The sequence below is a fragment of the Centruroides sculpturatus genome, unplaced genomic scaffold (genome assembly GCF_000671375.1).
Source record: "Centruroides sculpturatus isolate CEXI.00-Female unplaced genomic scaffold, Cexi_2.0 scaffold218, whole genome shotgun sequence".
NCBI classification, from domain to species: domain Eukaryota; kingdom Metazoa; phylum Arthropoda; class Arachnida; order Scorpiones; family Buthidae; genus Centruroides; species Centruroides sculpturatus.
Window position 1 is genome coordinate 326,639 of NW_019384383.1, and position 14,803 is coordinate 341,441.

A 14,803-nucleotide genomic window follows, 5' to 3' on the forward strand; every position below is an offset into this window, starting at 1 on the left:
ACCAGTCGCCACACCTGCACATTTGGTCTTTTGCAACGAATGGCGTCCCTCAGACATTTCAGAACTTCAATGTAGTAAATTTGGTTCACCGTGGAGCCTTGGGAGAGGTACTCATGGTGAACAACACCCTTAGCATCAAATAAAACTGTCAGCATCACCTTGACATTGGATTGAACTTGGTGAGCTTTTTTGGGTCTGGGGGACATTTCACCCACCCACTGGGATGATTGGACCTTTGTTTCAATGTCATAACCATAAACACATGATTCATCACCTGTTCTGATCCTTGACAAGAAGTTTTCATCTTTTTCTGAACAATCAAGCAGTTCCTGACAAATCTGGACGCGATTGGCTTTTTGGTCATCCATCATCAGGCGATTGGCTTTTCGGTCATAATTTCGTAACAAGATCAAACTGATATCCCACACTCTTCAAGCTCCCTGATGGTCAGACGTTGATTTGGCCGCACTAGGGTGTTGATTTTGTCAATGTGTGGGTCATCAGTTGACTTGGATGAACGTCCGTCCAGGATGCTCATCATCTTCAATTGACTATCAACCACCCTTAAAATGTTCACGCCACTCGAAACATGCCGTACGCTTCATAGCAACATCACTGTAAGGCGTGCTGAGCATAGCAAATGTTTCAGTTGCAGATTTTCCAAGTTTAACACAAAATTTCACAGCAAGTCATTGCTCCATCAGGTTATTCATTCTGAAATCTGACAAACGAAAAAATTGTGCTTCACTAAAAACAGCATAGCTAATCAACAAATAAAGATATCTGTAATCGGGAAACAGCTTTATCACCAGATGATCTGTACAAACCTAGCAACACCAAGCGGATTCCCCTGGAACCAACTGGAGCTGCGCAATTAAAACAGTCTGCATATTTTCTTGAACAGACCTCACAGAGTGGGTGTAAAAAGGAGCATAGTGAGACAACAAACAGGTGAAAAGCAAATCTGATGGGACACATGATTCAAAAGGAAGGTATGACCGCAAGGTCGGCACCTCCATGGCACCTTGTCAGGACTGACACTACCACGTCTACCGGACACGGAAATCTTGATGGCCATTACATTATTTATCATGCAAGCAGTCGCGTTTGTGGGCTTCTGGACTTGGAATGGAGACAGATGGAAACGACCAGAAGAAGTACACTCCACAAATTATCATTTAACAAAAATTTATTGATAGATATTATTTACAAGTTTTACGAGATATTGTTTACAAGTTTCTGATCATTTCAGAAGCTTAGCACAATGGCTAAAAAGTAAGTTATACTCTTACTACAATTGCTAAAAGGAGAGAGATATAGAGAGATAAACCTAACACAACCCTGACCAAAAGAGAGCTCACATTAAGTTTGTGAGATGAAAAATACCTTAAAATACTCGTGAGTCCTAGTCGTATTGATGCATATATCGAGGAAAGGTCGGCAACTCAGTTCAGAGGGTAATCCTTTTTTTCTCGGCTGCTTGGGTGGCAGCGAGTGGCAACGGCTAAAACGATGGTTCGGAACACACACACTAGGGTTTCTCATTTCCTAGTCTTTTGCTTGTCCCAGGATTCCAGGATAAAAGTGAACAGTTTCCCGGGATCCCAGGACAGAATTAATTATTTTTAAGATATACAAAATATCATGAAATCAAATGATATAATTATTTTTCATTTTTTAAAGTAATTTAATATGTTCTGCAACATCCAAAATCATATCAATAATGCTGTATAACATATATATTAAAAGCTACTTTTGAATTACATAGAAATTTTCACAAATAGAAAAAGTTTATTAAAGTTTGCTGGAAACTGCATATAACAACAACAAAATGCTTTGAATTGAGTTGAAAATTAAAAAAAAAAATGAATTTAGATCAAACTTACTTCTAACTTAAAAGGTAATTTTCGTTTTTTAAATAAAACATATTATAAAAATTTACAATAATATTTTGTATTAAGATTTTAAAAAGCAAAGATGGTCAATCTCCAGTCAATCTGATTCTTATTTTAGTAATGAAAAGTCCTGCTACTGAGAATACACTTTCCGATTTAACTGATGTTAGTGGAATCGTCTTTAATGCATTTAAGAGAAGACAGATGTTATACGTTTTTTTCACTTGTAGCTTGAAAGATTTCGAGTTCATTTTCGAGATTGTAGTATTTCTTTTGCTGTCTAGTATTCTTGATTTGTCTACTTCAGCTGCTTTAATAGAGGTATCAAGCTTATAGCCCAATAATTTGGCAATTCATTTGGCTTTAATAATCAAGTTTATGAAGAAAAACTTCATACTTGCAAACTTCGTACTCGTTTGTATCATTGCTCAATTTGCACAACCTGGCATTATGCAGTTATTGAATCTACCAGACATGATTAAAAATTAAGACAGCATAATCACAATTGTTCCAGATATTACAGGTTCCAACAAGTAAAGAGTCCTACCACAAATAAGCTATGTACTGATTATTGACCATTTGTGACATGCCATAACAAACAAAACTTAAAAAACTAAAAATAGGTTTAAAATTAATAAATACAAATGTATTCTGACAGTTTGTGAGTTAATTATACTTTCTATTTGCAAAATTTCCTCAACCTTAACACAAAATAAGAAAAAAGTAAATTTTTAAGAAATTTGCAGGATTTCCCGAATTAAAAAAACAACTTCAAACTCGTTTGAGAAACCCTAACACACATTTAGGAAAAAGGGTTGATGATGACTGCCTCAACTTATTGTCACCCCTCCCTTTTTATTAGGGGGCTCCTCCTGGGTTTTTCCCATGACTTTGTTAGGAGATTTAGTACGTCGGGGCCAATAGTCACGTTTTCACTCATTGATTCCGGGTGACAAATTTGATGTATATCATCTTCAATTAGGAAATAAGTCCACGGAAAACAGTTTAATTATCTTTGACGAATTTAGCAAAACAACTTTAATGAAAAACTAAATTGAACAAAAATTTCTTCACCAAATTTGGCTCTCACAAAGGCTTATCAAATGACATTATGGAAGGAATGGTTGAGGGCAGAAAGAAACGAGGAAAATGGTGGATGAATTAATATAGGGTAGTTACAAGGAGCTAAAGACAAGAGCTCAGGATAGAGTAGCATGGAAAAAGAGGTGGTGCTCACTGAACCTGTTATAATTAGCAGAAAACTAAAGGAGAAGAAGAAAGTGTTTAGTGAAGCAAGAATAAAGTATTAATCCTCAGATGTTAAGAAAGAGAAAATATAGTATTTTTCATAGAGTAATTAGTAACCTCTGTAGTAAAGTATGCACTCTGCCATCTAGCAAATACTTTACAAAATAATCAAATACTTTTGTTTATACACTATTTAACATAAAAATGTTAGTACAACCTCATCAAAAGTCTAAATTTTCTTAATTATATAAACATAAATACTAGATTAAATTTAAAAATAATCATCAAATATCCATATAAGAAAAACAGTAATTACCTATAATCAGACATAAATAACAACTGATGAGAGTACAGAAACTCGAACATCAACAACAGGCTGCTCACAAGATTGGTCGTTGCATTGTTTAATGAAGGTTTCTTGTAATTCTTTTCAGATCTATCTTCACTGCAGGAAATTGTAAAGTGTCTCTGGGAAATGATTAACACAAAGTATGGTATATTATTAACACAAAGTATGGTATATTTAACAAAAAAATTTTTAATTTCAAGCTAAATCTAAATAAACAAAGATAATAAAAATCAAGTGGAATGACCTTTCATACAATATTAACAGTATCCTATGAAAATAAGTAAGCTTTGGACAATGTCACTGAGATGTTTTTTAATGTATGATATAACAGACAAAACTTAGACCAATATTTTATTAATTGCAAGACACAAGTTATCTGTGTAAAATACCTTACCCGATTAAATTCGTAATCCTCAGGGCCTGCCTTTATTTCCGAAAGCATTGCCACCAGTTCTTCACCAGACCACACCTTGCCGGTCCGGGAAAAATCGCTGTAATCGAAAAGTTTATTGGCATTATTTCCGATCCAAGTCCTCAAACCGGCTAACTAAAACAATAAATATAAATATTATGTTTAAGTATAAAAGACAATAAATAAATTAAATAAATTAAACTTCTCTCTGACACCGGGGATGAATTACTAAATACTGAACCTGTTACTGGTGTAATTTTCGGTTTTTTATTTAAATATCTACGTTCCATTTTTCGAAGTGTTTCGTCGGAATTTTTTCTCTACCTGAAGAAGAGCTATTTGGAAGCTCGAAAACGTTTGTGGAAAGAAGTTTTTTCACGCAAATTACACCGGTAACGGGTTCAGTATTTAGTAAATAAATTAAAATTATTAACTCTTATAAATATTAAATAAAAGACACCAAATAAGCCAAAAACATTTGGAAATCATTTAGATTTGCTGCATGTTAATAAGATAGCACATAAGCTCTTTACTTAATGTTTGCCAAATAATATACAAACTACTAGACATATTAAAAATATACTAGAACATAGTATGTTCTAGTTTGTTCCTAAGAGAGAATAGATAAAATTATATAACAGTAAATGCCAAACTTACACTTTGTTAAAACATGAAAAAATTATACAAAAAAGTAATTTTTTATACTTTTAAGCATACAAAAACTAGCAAAGTGCTTTGAAATATATATTATTGTATTTGCAGCTAACATCAGCAGAGAAATTCCATAGTTATCCACAAACAGCTTTTCCTTCAAGAGAAATTTCTGATGCCAAAATACATTATTTTCTTTCTAACTCTATTCTGCATCATCATTTTATGCTGATTACAGGTAATGCATAGATTGCCCTCCATTGCAGTCTTTGCCTAACTTCAGTTTATACAAATGTCAGAGTCCATATAACCCATCCAAAATTGCTTCCAATTCCAACTCCACACATTACATGCAAAATAATGACATTCCACAGAACAATTCTTTATATCTCTCTATCAGAATTTCCAAAACTTGTATACAGTGTTATTAATTATAAAATTATCAATTATTAGAAGGTTGCTTAATCTGTAAGTAAAACAAGCATGTACTTACTACACCAGCGACCACTCCGTGACTGAATGTTCTACAACCCAGATAACCTGTCAATTAAAAAAAGAATTTAATCAATATTTAATTTTGTCATCCAACCTCTCCAGTCGGCTTACCCAGATTGTCGATGTCGAGCAATGCTGCATCCAGCTCATCTTTTGAGATGTCGAAGCTGGCAGCCTCGCGAGCCGAATCTTCGATGTTGTGGGCTTCGTCCAAAATGAGGATGTTGTTCTTGAGGTTTATTTCCATCTATGTACATTAATATAAATTTGTCTTTTGTTATATTAAATATTGTAATAATTAAATTATTCATTGTAGTTTGAAAGAAAGTACAGTTTTTTTCCTGTATGACTTTAACATATTAACAACATTGATATCAAGGTAAAGGTCTAAGAAAAAAATCTAAGCAGCAATTCCAATTACATTATCAAAATTATTTCTTATTCTTTGAGCTGAAAGATGAAAACTCAAGAAGTGCTTTAACTAAAAGTGGAAGTTGTCATAATAACTTTATAAGTAAACACCTTTACTTTCAGCAGTTATTCTTTCCAGTGAATGTTTTTGGCCTTATTAGCAAGCTTTTGTTGGGCTTTTAGCAGAAATTGGAATGTTCTTGTAATGGCTATTAAAATTCCACAGCATTTCAACTCAAAGATGTGGATTTAAATTATTTGATTTGAATTTGAGAACGTATTTTGTCAGATGTTAAGTGTGGTCTGGTCTCCGTGACAAGTGGACTGAATGTATTGAGTAAAATAATACTAAAACAATATAAATAAATATTTCTAAAAAACATTGACATATTTTATCAAACTTTCAAATATATTCTGAAATTCAAATAAAATAATTTAAATCCACAAGTTCAAGTCAAAAATCTTTGGAATTTTAATAGCTGTTACAAGGACATTCCAATCTCAGTAATGAGCCTGATGAAGGCTTCTGGAAAGAATAACTGCTGGAAAATAAAGGTGTATAGTTGTGAATAAAACCTCCAGAATTTGAAAATTATTTATAGAAAAATTTTGTAAATGAATTTTATAAATAAATTCTCAAAAGTTCCAGATTTAATAATGTAATTGACATTCTGAATGCGAAATTTTGACTTATGTATATAACACTAACATATCAATAATGTTCCACAGTACAAACTTGTTCAATGGTGGTGTCATTGAACAAATTGTATCAAGTGACAATCTCAAATTATAAAAATGTGTTCTATTTTCATACCAGGACTGTAACTAAAAAAACTGCAATTTGGCATTAAACATTACTGGACTAATTTGCTGCTTTTGGTGTGTGAAAAGAAGCAATGATATGACCATCATCATCATCTTTAGTTCCTGAGAAAAACTATTCTATCATCTGTTTATCAAAGATAATTTATAAATAAATTTAAAACACGTTACTTACACTTTCACGAATCAGCGGATCGATGATGTAATTATAAGGGCAGAAAATGATGTCGGCAGTCGGCAACAGATTTCTCAGACCGAAATAGGGACATGCCTGCAAATAATAAAGCGAGATGTATGTAAATTCTTTATTCATCTGCAGTGATTCCAAATATAAAGAATAGTGTATTAATATCGGGATCAATTTAGACTTGTTGAAGTCCTCCCTTTCCACCAAATAATAAATTTAAGAGGGCCTGGACTTGTTTAACTTATATGTAAATCTGGCCCTGAATTATATAAATATACATAAATAATTGATTAATTGATTAGCTGACAATAATAAATCAAATTTGTTAATTTTTCTTAATTTTCAATTAATTAATTAATACTTAATTAAATTACTGACTTCTGGATAAAATTTAATTAACTTTATTGTCTGACAAAAATTTTCTTTTAGAATTTTTTATTTTTAAGGATTAGCTTTGAGAAAATCTGAAAAAAATTTAAAATAGAACTCCCACAAACTCAGTGGCACATTATCCTATGGATAAAAAGGGCAATTGCCTGGGGTCCCACCAATAGGGAGACAAAACCAATCTTTTATAAGAATACATTTCTCCAAAAAACTCCTCCAAAGAAAAATGTCTGAAGTCAACACAGTACACAGAGCCCCCTAATTCAAATTTGCCTGAGCCCCATGACACTACAATGCACCACTGCACAAACTGTCTGAAAGAGAATTATTCAAACTGCAAAAGTACCAATAATTTTTGATATCAATATAATTATCTCTAAACCAAATTCCATTAATTATTAGCAGACTTTGATTCACAAGAAATTCATTAGCTCTGATTTATAATTTAGAATTATACAGTAAAACATTCTCAATGAACATACCTCCATAATGGACACTTTTTGTGGCCAAGTGTAAAAAAAACATACGTAATTTCATTTTAATCAACCTTTCAAGCAAGCACTTTTCATTACGAACACGGACACACAAAATAACACAAAATACACTATGGTTGATGTGAGAGTATATTTCAACTACTGAACAACTTAGCAGGAAAATTTGTGTGAAGACAATGTTGCATCACAGACATCCAGTTCAAAAAATGTTGATACAGTAAAGCGTCGATTATCCAAAAGTCAATCATCCGAAATGTCAATTATCCAAAAGAATTCCAGTCGGCAAATTTAAATTTTTGCCAGTGCAATCTTTGGCTATATCTCAAGCTACTCAAATATTTTATGTTTCTGATACTAAATTAACTTCTGAAGTATAATTTTTTATTGTTTTTATATTTTTCAATATATTAATTTTGTTTGTACAAAAATAAAAAAATAACTTTTAACGATACAATAGTCTTTGTTAGGCTTAACATCAACGAAAATTCAACGCAAAGCGACACGCAACGGAGAAAAATTTCAACATCGGATACGTTAAACTATTTTTTCATACATAATCGATTATCCGAAATATCAATTATCCGAACAACCCCAGTCCCCAATTGAGTCGGATAATCGATACTCTACCGTATTATATTTCTACCACTGAATGTCACTTCATTCTCTCAACATTTAGATTGAGGCATAAATCAAAATTTCAAAGTCAAATGCAAAAAACTGGTTATGAAGCACATAATCACAAGTGTGGATTGTCAAACCATGCTCAAAATACTCCAATCCACCATTTTTCAAGACATTTCATGGATTTAATAGAGATAGTTTATCCCATAAACAATTCAGAATCTTCTTTAAACAAGGTTTATTTCTTGCAATGAGAATGCTTATGTGGGTAGCCGGATGCAAGGCGGATGTCTCGCCCCTTTCTTGGCAACAGTTTGGTGGAAACTGCCCACTTGTCAGAGGATGGCTGGTTTACGTTTTATGATCCCAAGGTGTCGAGATTCTTTACGTCAGGTCGAGCGGAGGAGGAGAGAGGGGTCGCTGGTAAGGCGTAGGCAATAAATGAGTAAATGACACCATTTAACAAGAAAACCAAAAATTTATTGGATAACAGCTAAACTTACAATAACAAACATTGAAATAATTATCAAGATTCCCTAATTCTCAAGTACAAGACAAAGGGGAAGCCAAGAGAGAGTTTACACAAGTGATTACCATACCTCTTTGACAATTCCATGGAGGTTTGAATTTGTCCTTTCTTTTATCCAAAGCACAAATTAACAAAGTTGAGACTAAGACTCCTGGATCGCACTCAACAAAAGCAATTTGGAGATATGGCTCTTTGGTGAATTCCTGGATGTCACTGTTCTAGCGTTCGGTGAGAGACTCCCCAGAGGAGGGGAGGGGCTGAATCAGCCTTTTATTGGTTTGGCTTGGGAAAATAAGTCAGGTGATTAAATGTTGTCTAAAGCAAAGGTTATTTTAGCAGGTGTTTAGTACATAGGTGTCCCCGGAACCACAATAAAGTGAAAAAATCTGACGATAACTGTAAAATTATGTCTTGCAATATTAGCTTGATGATGTTTGAATGGGTGACTGTTTACATTCTTAAAGGAAGGTTATAAATTTCTATAGTTGTTGATAGGATATTCTAGTACATTCTATTCTATTCTAATCTAATTCTATTCTATTCTATTCGTACATTCTAGTGCAGTATAGTGTTGAGTAACTAGTGACATAAAAATCTTTCATACTTAGGTTTAATTTTTCGAAATATGTCGATTATTACATTCAGAAAGTCAATCTTTCCCTGGCAATGTTGTTTTAACAAGTCAGAAAAAAAATACGAGGTGAAATACTTTGAAAATTAGAGGAGAAAAAAAAATGTTTCTGAAATCTGGATCTCACACTTATTATTTTATGGTTACTACTAGCAGACCCTGCCACGCGTTGTTGTGGCTCAAAATGTATCTATCATAAATGTATAACACTTCCCCCGTGAGGGGAAAATTTTTCGAAAAATTTCTTCTTAGTGTACATTATCTTGACGTACCCTATTAAAACGCAATCAAAGATGCAAAAACCCGCATCTAAAATAATATAATAGAAGCCAAGTTCTTCACGGTAAGCCTTAATTCTGTCCCTCTCCCCAGCGGGGGAATATCAAAAAATTCCTTCTTAACTGTACATTCTGTTGACATACTCTATTAAAACGCAATCAGAAACGCAAAAACCCGCATCTAAAATAGTATAAATAGAAGCAGAGTTCTTTACCGTAAGCCTTAATCCTAACCATCTCCCTTCAGTGGGGGAAATTTTGACATGTATATTACAGTATATAAAATCACGTGCGTATTCGAATGCAGCGTTGTGTCAAAATTTCAAAGGAATCGGTAGGAACAAACGAACATTACATTTTTATTTATATAAATAGCTAGATGATGATCTGCTTCAGTTCATTTTCACAGAAAAGCGTAATGTCTCGCAGAAAAGCAAACTTAGGGTGTCGTACTCGTAGCGCCATCTGTTGGACATAAAAGCCTTAACCTAGATTATATATTTTAATTTATATGAATGTTTAACGGAATAATATATAGCCTATGTCCACTCTGAGGTTCCATTCTAAATATTGGTGAAAGAATTTTTGAAATCGGATGAGTAGTTTCGAAGATTACCTGCTGCAAACAAACTTACATACATACATACATACAAACATTACCTCTTTATAATATTAGTATAGATTGAGAATGATTTGGAGACAACATTCTCATAAAAGTAGCAGGATATAACATCACTGTAAACCATTATATCAACATAAATTCTGACATCGTGACTACAAAAGAAGGGACACAATCCTTGTCACTTTGAGAACCAAGAAAGAGAATAAAACTGGTGATAATGATGACAGCAATGACTTTGCAACCAAAATGACACCTGCAACAGAGCCACCAATAGAGTCATATTGACAGACTCTAGATTAATTAAGCAAACAAATTCAAGCAGTTTTATATCAATAGAAAAAATGCAGACAATACAAAGCTAGCACAAGATTTTATTATGCTTAGTGAGAAGCAGATTATTTCAAACTGAACATAACTGAATTTTTTAAAACTTAACACTTACTTTATGATAATTCATCACTTACTGTAATGGGATGTACTATGTCATTACTGTTTTTTGTGTGGTACGTATATTATACTCTTATAAATAAAAATTATGCAAGCTGTATTTGTAAGATTTTGAAGACCCCCTTTTTGTTTATGTAAATTAATTTCAAACAAAATAATTTTGAAAGTAATATTTTGTAAATTTTGATGAAAAAGTTTTATTTTCACAAACGAAAAAACCATTAATACCCACTTCCTCTTCAACTAAAGTTGAACATCCTTTTCTTTTCCCTTATCCTTAAAAAAATTAGTCACTCAACTGAGAGTCAACCCCTCTAAAATTTCCCACTCATCCTGTTCACACGGGAAAATACAATATGCTCATTGGAGGAGAACTTCGAAAAGTAGCGATTCTTTCTCATTGTTCGCGGAGTGCGCCAGAACTTTGATGTAGATGGATGCATTCCTGTCGAGTCTCCAAAGACCGCACCCATAGTCGGAGTGTGTCAGACCTCCAAAAAGGAAAAGGACGAATTCCATTTGGTCTCCAAAAAGACAAGAGCCTATTATTCAAATGCGCCAAATATCTCCCACCAAAAGAAGCCGTTTTAACAAGTGCCGTCCGAAATACCCAAGATGAAGAAGTAAAGAACCATATGATAGAGTACCTGAGCTTAAACGAACCTTTTTCTCGACACTCCAAAAGGAGAAGACAATGTGAAAGACCAAGTATCAAAGATCTTGTGGAGGTAGTATAACCTACGAGAATTGTAATCTCTCTCTCTTCATGTGTTAGAAAACTTAACATATTTGTAATCTCGATTTATATTTTTATTTCGTTTTATTAAATATCTTTGTTTGTTACTTAAGAAAATGTCTCATTAATGATTGAATTAAAGTCTCCGTCCACTCCGCTCCAATGAGCCCTCCTAATCAAAATAGATAGTAGAATTGCAAGTTAAACCGCAAACAAATAGTTTGTAAGGAACCAAGTCCGTGCTTTATTTTTAGTTTACTTTTACTTTGCTTTATTATATTTTTGTTTGGGGCTTATGTTTGGTTAGGACGAAGGTTTCCTCACCCACCACCCTAACGTTCAAAACGAGAAGATAAAAGATTCACCAACTCACCGACGACGAAACGACAGCGCCATAGCTAGCATTGCACTCACGTGCACGCCCGAGCGGCAGAATTGTAAGTCCGCACTGAAGGGGGGGACACCCCAATAGACTTTCTAGGAACTTGTGTAACCTTAACAAAACATCCCGATAATTGTTAAAGAAATGCTGTAAAAGGTTAACAAAGTATTGTCGAGAAATAAGCTACCAGATAACGAAGAGAAAACAATGTTACGTGTAGATATGTAAATGAGGGGAGTGGCTACAGTAGAACTGTGACGTCACCTCATACTATAAGTACAGTAGCTCAAGTGAAGACAGAAGAGGTGAGCTCCTGAACCGAAAGCGTTGGTCTGCTGGTAGCAGTGAATAGGTGTCGAATAGGAAATCCTAGTAGGAGATTGAAGGTTCGATTTTGGTGATTTGGAAATAGGAAAGTCTTGAGTAGAAGAAAAGGTTCCGAGTATTAATTGAGGTGACGGTTAGGATTGATAGTTATAAGAGAATTTGTATCTAAGTTAAGAATTGGATTTTGTTTTGTCGGAATTCCAAGGGGAATAGTTCTAAGTTAGAATAAGACTTAAGTTTGTCGGGTTGATTTGTGATTTGATTTTGATTAATAAATTTGTTGTTTGTTTATAAATCTTGTACATAGTATTGGTTAAACTTGATTAAACATTTGTTATTGAGATTTTTTTGTGACTAACCTTATCCTTAATTTATTTCGGTGCACACTAAAAGTCCAGGCCTGGCAACTAACAAACGCAAACCCGCGTAAAGTACCCGTTAGGTCCCGGCTCTAAGAAAACTATCGTTGTAGAGCAACAAATTAAAAATAGTACTTTACAAGTTTAACTGGTGTCAGGAAAAACAACTTCCAGAGGTTCTCGCAAAAACCTGTTCATTTATCACTCATAGAAAAAGCCATCCTCCGACGACCGAGGGCTGATCTCACGATTAGCTGCCGAGTAAGCGGTACACGAGTTTTACGACTCCATATCCCTGGCTAGCCCCTCACACATTTAAAGGCTATTTCATTTAATAGGTAATTTTCACAAAATTCTCTTTTAGCCAGACACTCCTTTATAACAGTTTTTTCAGTGTCACTATTAACATGTATACATACTTTTATCTTCTACATACCTTCATCTTCTTTCCTACTTTCACTAAGTCTTCCAAATCCCAACACCCTTGTAGACCATGACTCTTTAATGAGTCATACTGGAGTGCCTGAGAATTACGAAAATATTCGCATCCAAATCCCTACAAAAGAATACATGTGATAAGATAGATAATATTGTAAGAAAGCACCATAATGTAAATTTTATTTTTTAATAAATTTTATAGTATAATGCTATTGTACAGTAAACTTTACAAAAAGATGGTTAAAATGTTTTACAAATGAAAAAAAATGTTAACTCTGTCAGAAATTAATTTTTCTGCCCTTACCTGGCTGAATACAATGCAACTTTATCAAAATTGCAGCATTGTACATTGCACACGACCATTTCAGGCAAAGTATATTGCAATTTGTGTGCAATCTTGCTTTGGAGAAGTTTCCTCTAGTTTTTATTGTGAGGGTTGTGTGTTGCACACAACCCTCACAATAAAAACTAGAGGAAACTTGGTGATATTGACTACGGGAGGAAACGTAATTGACTTGGTGATATCAATGCCAAAGTCAATTACATGTTTAATTAAATGATCAGTTGCTGTGGATGATCTATCCAGATTTATTTGTACTATTTTTATAGCCATTTTTTAAGATTTACTTTGCTTTAACCTACTTAGACTAACTTACACCTACTGTCGAGTATTAGCCCAGCTAATCTCACAGTGGTACCTATATATTGGGCACTTACGATCCCATGCGGAGCGGTTGATGTCCACGTGTTCCGTATCTTGTTTTCTGCTGGTGTTATACTGGATGCAGTTGATGCATTTGAAGTCGAACGGCTCCGCTTTACACTCCGTCAATGAGTGTGGCCTGCTGTACTCGGGGCACACTCTTTTCCCCGAGCATTGTGACTTCAGATAATTATATGCAAAGCAATTATTACATCTCTTGTAGCAGTAAAAGTCGTGCACTCTGCGTGACAACCACCCACGTACAGTACGTCTCCTGACTGTCGAAAAGCCCTCCTCAGCTCCGGCGATAGTCAGGACCCACGAACGCTCTCTGTTCGTTTCCTTTCCAGTGTAGAAGATGTTCTTTATGTGTTTAGAAATGTCTCCCAAAGGAGATCTGTGTGCTGGCTATACACATATTGTCTCATATCGCCTTCCTCGAGGTCCCACTTGATCCTCGGCACAACAGGCCTGGGAGTGCCATTTCCCCTCCGAAAAAGTGAGAAAAGTGAGTTGAAATACAGAAAAAGTGAATAAAAAGTGAGTGCAATAGTGACAAAACAAAGTGAAAAAACGGAAGGAAAACTCAGCAAAAAGCAGTAAAAGTTATTTTCTTTTTACTTGTGTTATGGTTAAACACATTTTTAAAATTTCTGTATATACTGTAATACAGTCGTTATATCGCGCATTTTTGGTCCCCCGAATTTTAAAAGCATTTGAGTCAATAACTTTTAAATTACCAATTGTCACTGAATTTCTATTTGCAACGAAATACGGTATTTTATTTCCACTATTGTCCTTAAAACTACCACTGAAGGTGAAACAATAAATTTGCCAAGATCTACATATGCAGAACAAGTGGATGGATCGATTATCATTTGTTTCCTTTTAATAAAAAAGTTGTTTATTTATTAGTTTTAAGTACTGTCTCCTCATTTACAAGTTTCTGTAAATTTGAAATTTCACATCTTTATGTGAATTAACGGTATTGCTTCAATTCACACAGAGGTGTGAAATTTCGAATTCACAGCATAATGTGTAAGGAAAAGATTTCTTAATTCTGAAAGGAAAGTTCTAAAATTTTTATACAGTAGTAACTTTATTTTGCTTTTTAATTAAAGAATTTTTACTCTGTAATTTTATAAGTTTTGATGTTCTATTATACATTCAATATTTTTTTTTTAATTTTCAATTACAGCATTTATAATTTTTATTGAAAAATATAAACTACACGAATTTCTAATAAGCGATTTATATAGTACTGTATAATAAAATCGCAATTGATTTGTTTTTATATCGACAGTATTTGTCTTTCAATGTCATTGTTAAAGAAACAATAATGCTAAATGGGCGTTCATGGTATCGATGTTTACGTAAAC

General features: G+C 33.8%; 1 protein-coding gene across 5 annotated transcripts in view; it reads right to left on the reverse strand.

The window, feature by feature from the left end:
- LOC111617959 (Fanconi anemia group J protein homolog) overlaps positions 1–14,803 on the reverse strand; it is a 79,996-nt gene that overhangs the window by 31,726 nt on the left and 33,467 nt on the right. For all 5 annotated transcript variants that reach the window (XM_023359360.1, XM_023359359.1, XM_023359358.1 and 2 more), the window contains exons 9-14: positions 12,720–12,839; positions 6,459–6,554; positions 5,162–5,297; positions 5,049–5,095; positions 3,887–4,039; positions 3,460–3,611 (exon numbers count right to left, since the gene is read on the reverse strand). In XM_023359360.1, coding sequence (XP_023215128.1) covers positions 3,460–3,611; positions 3,887–4,039; positions 5,049–5,095; positions 5,162–5,297; positions 6,459–6,554; positions 12,720–12,839 — 704 coding nt within the window. The remainder of the gene's footprint in view (positions 1–3,459; positions 3,612–3,886; positions 4,040–5,048; positions 5,096–5,161; positions 5,298–6,458; positions 6,555–12,719; positions 12,840–14,803) is intronic.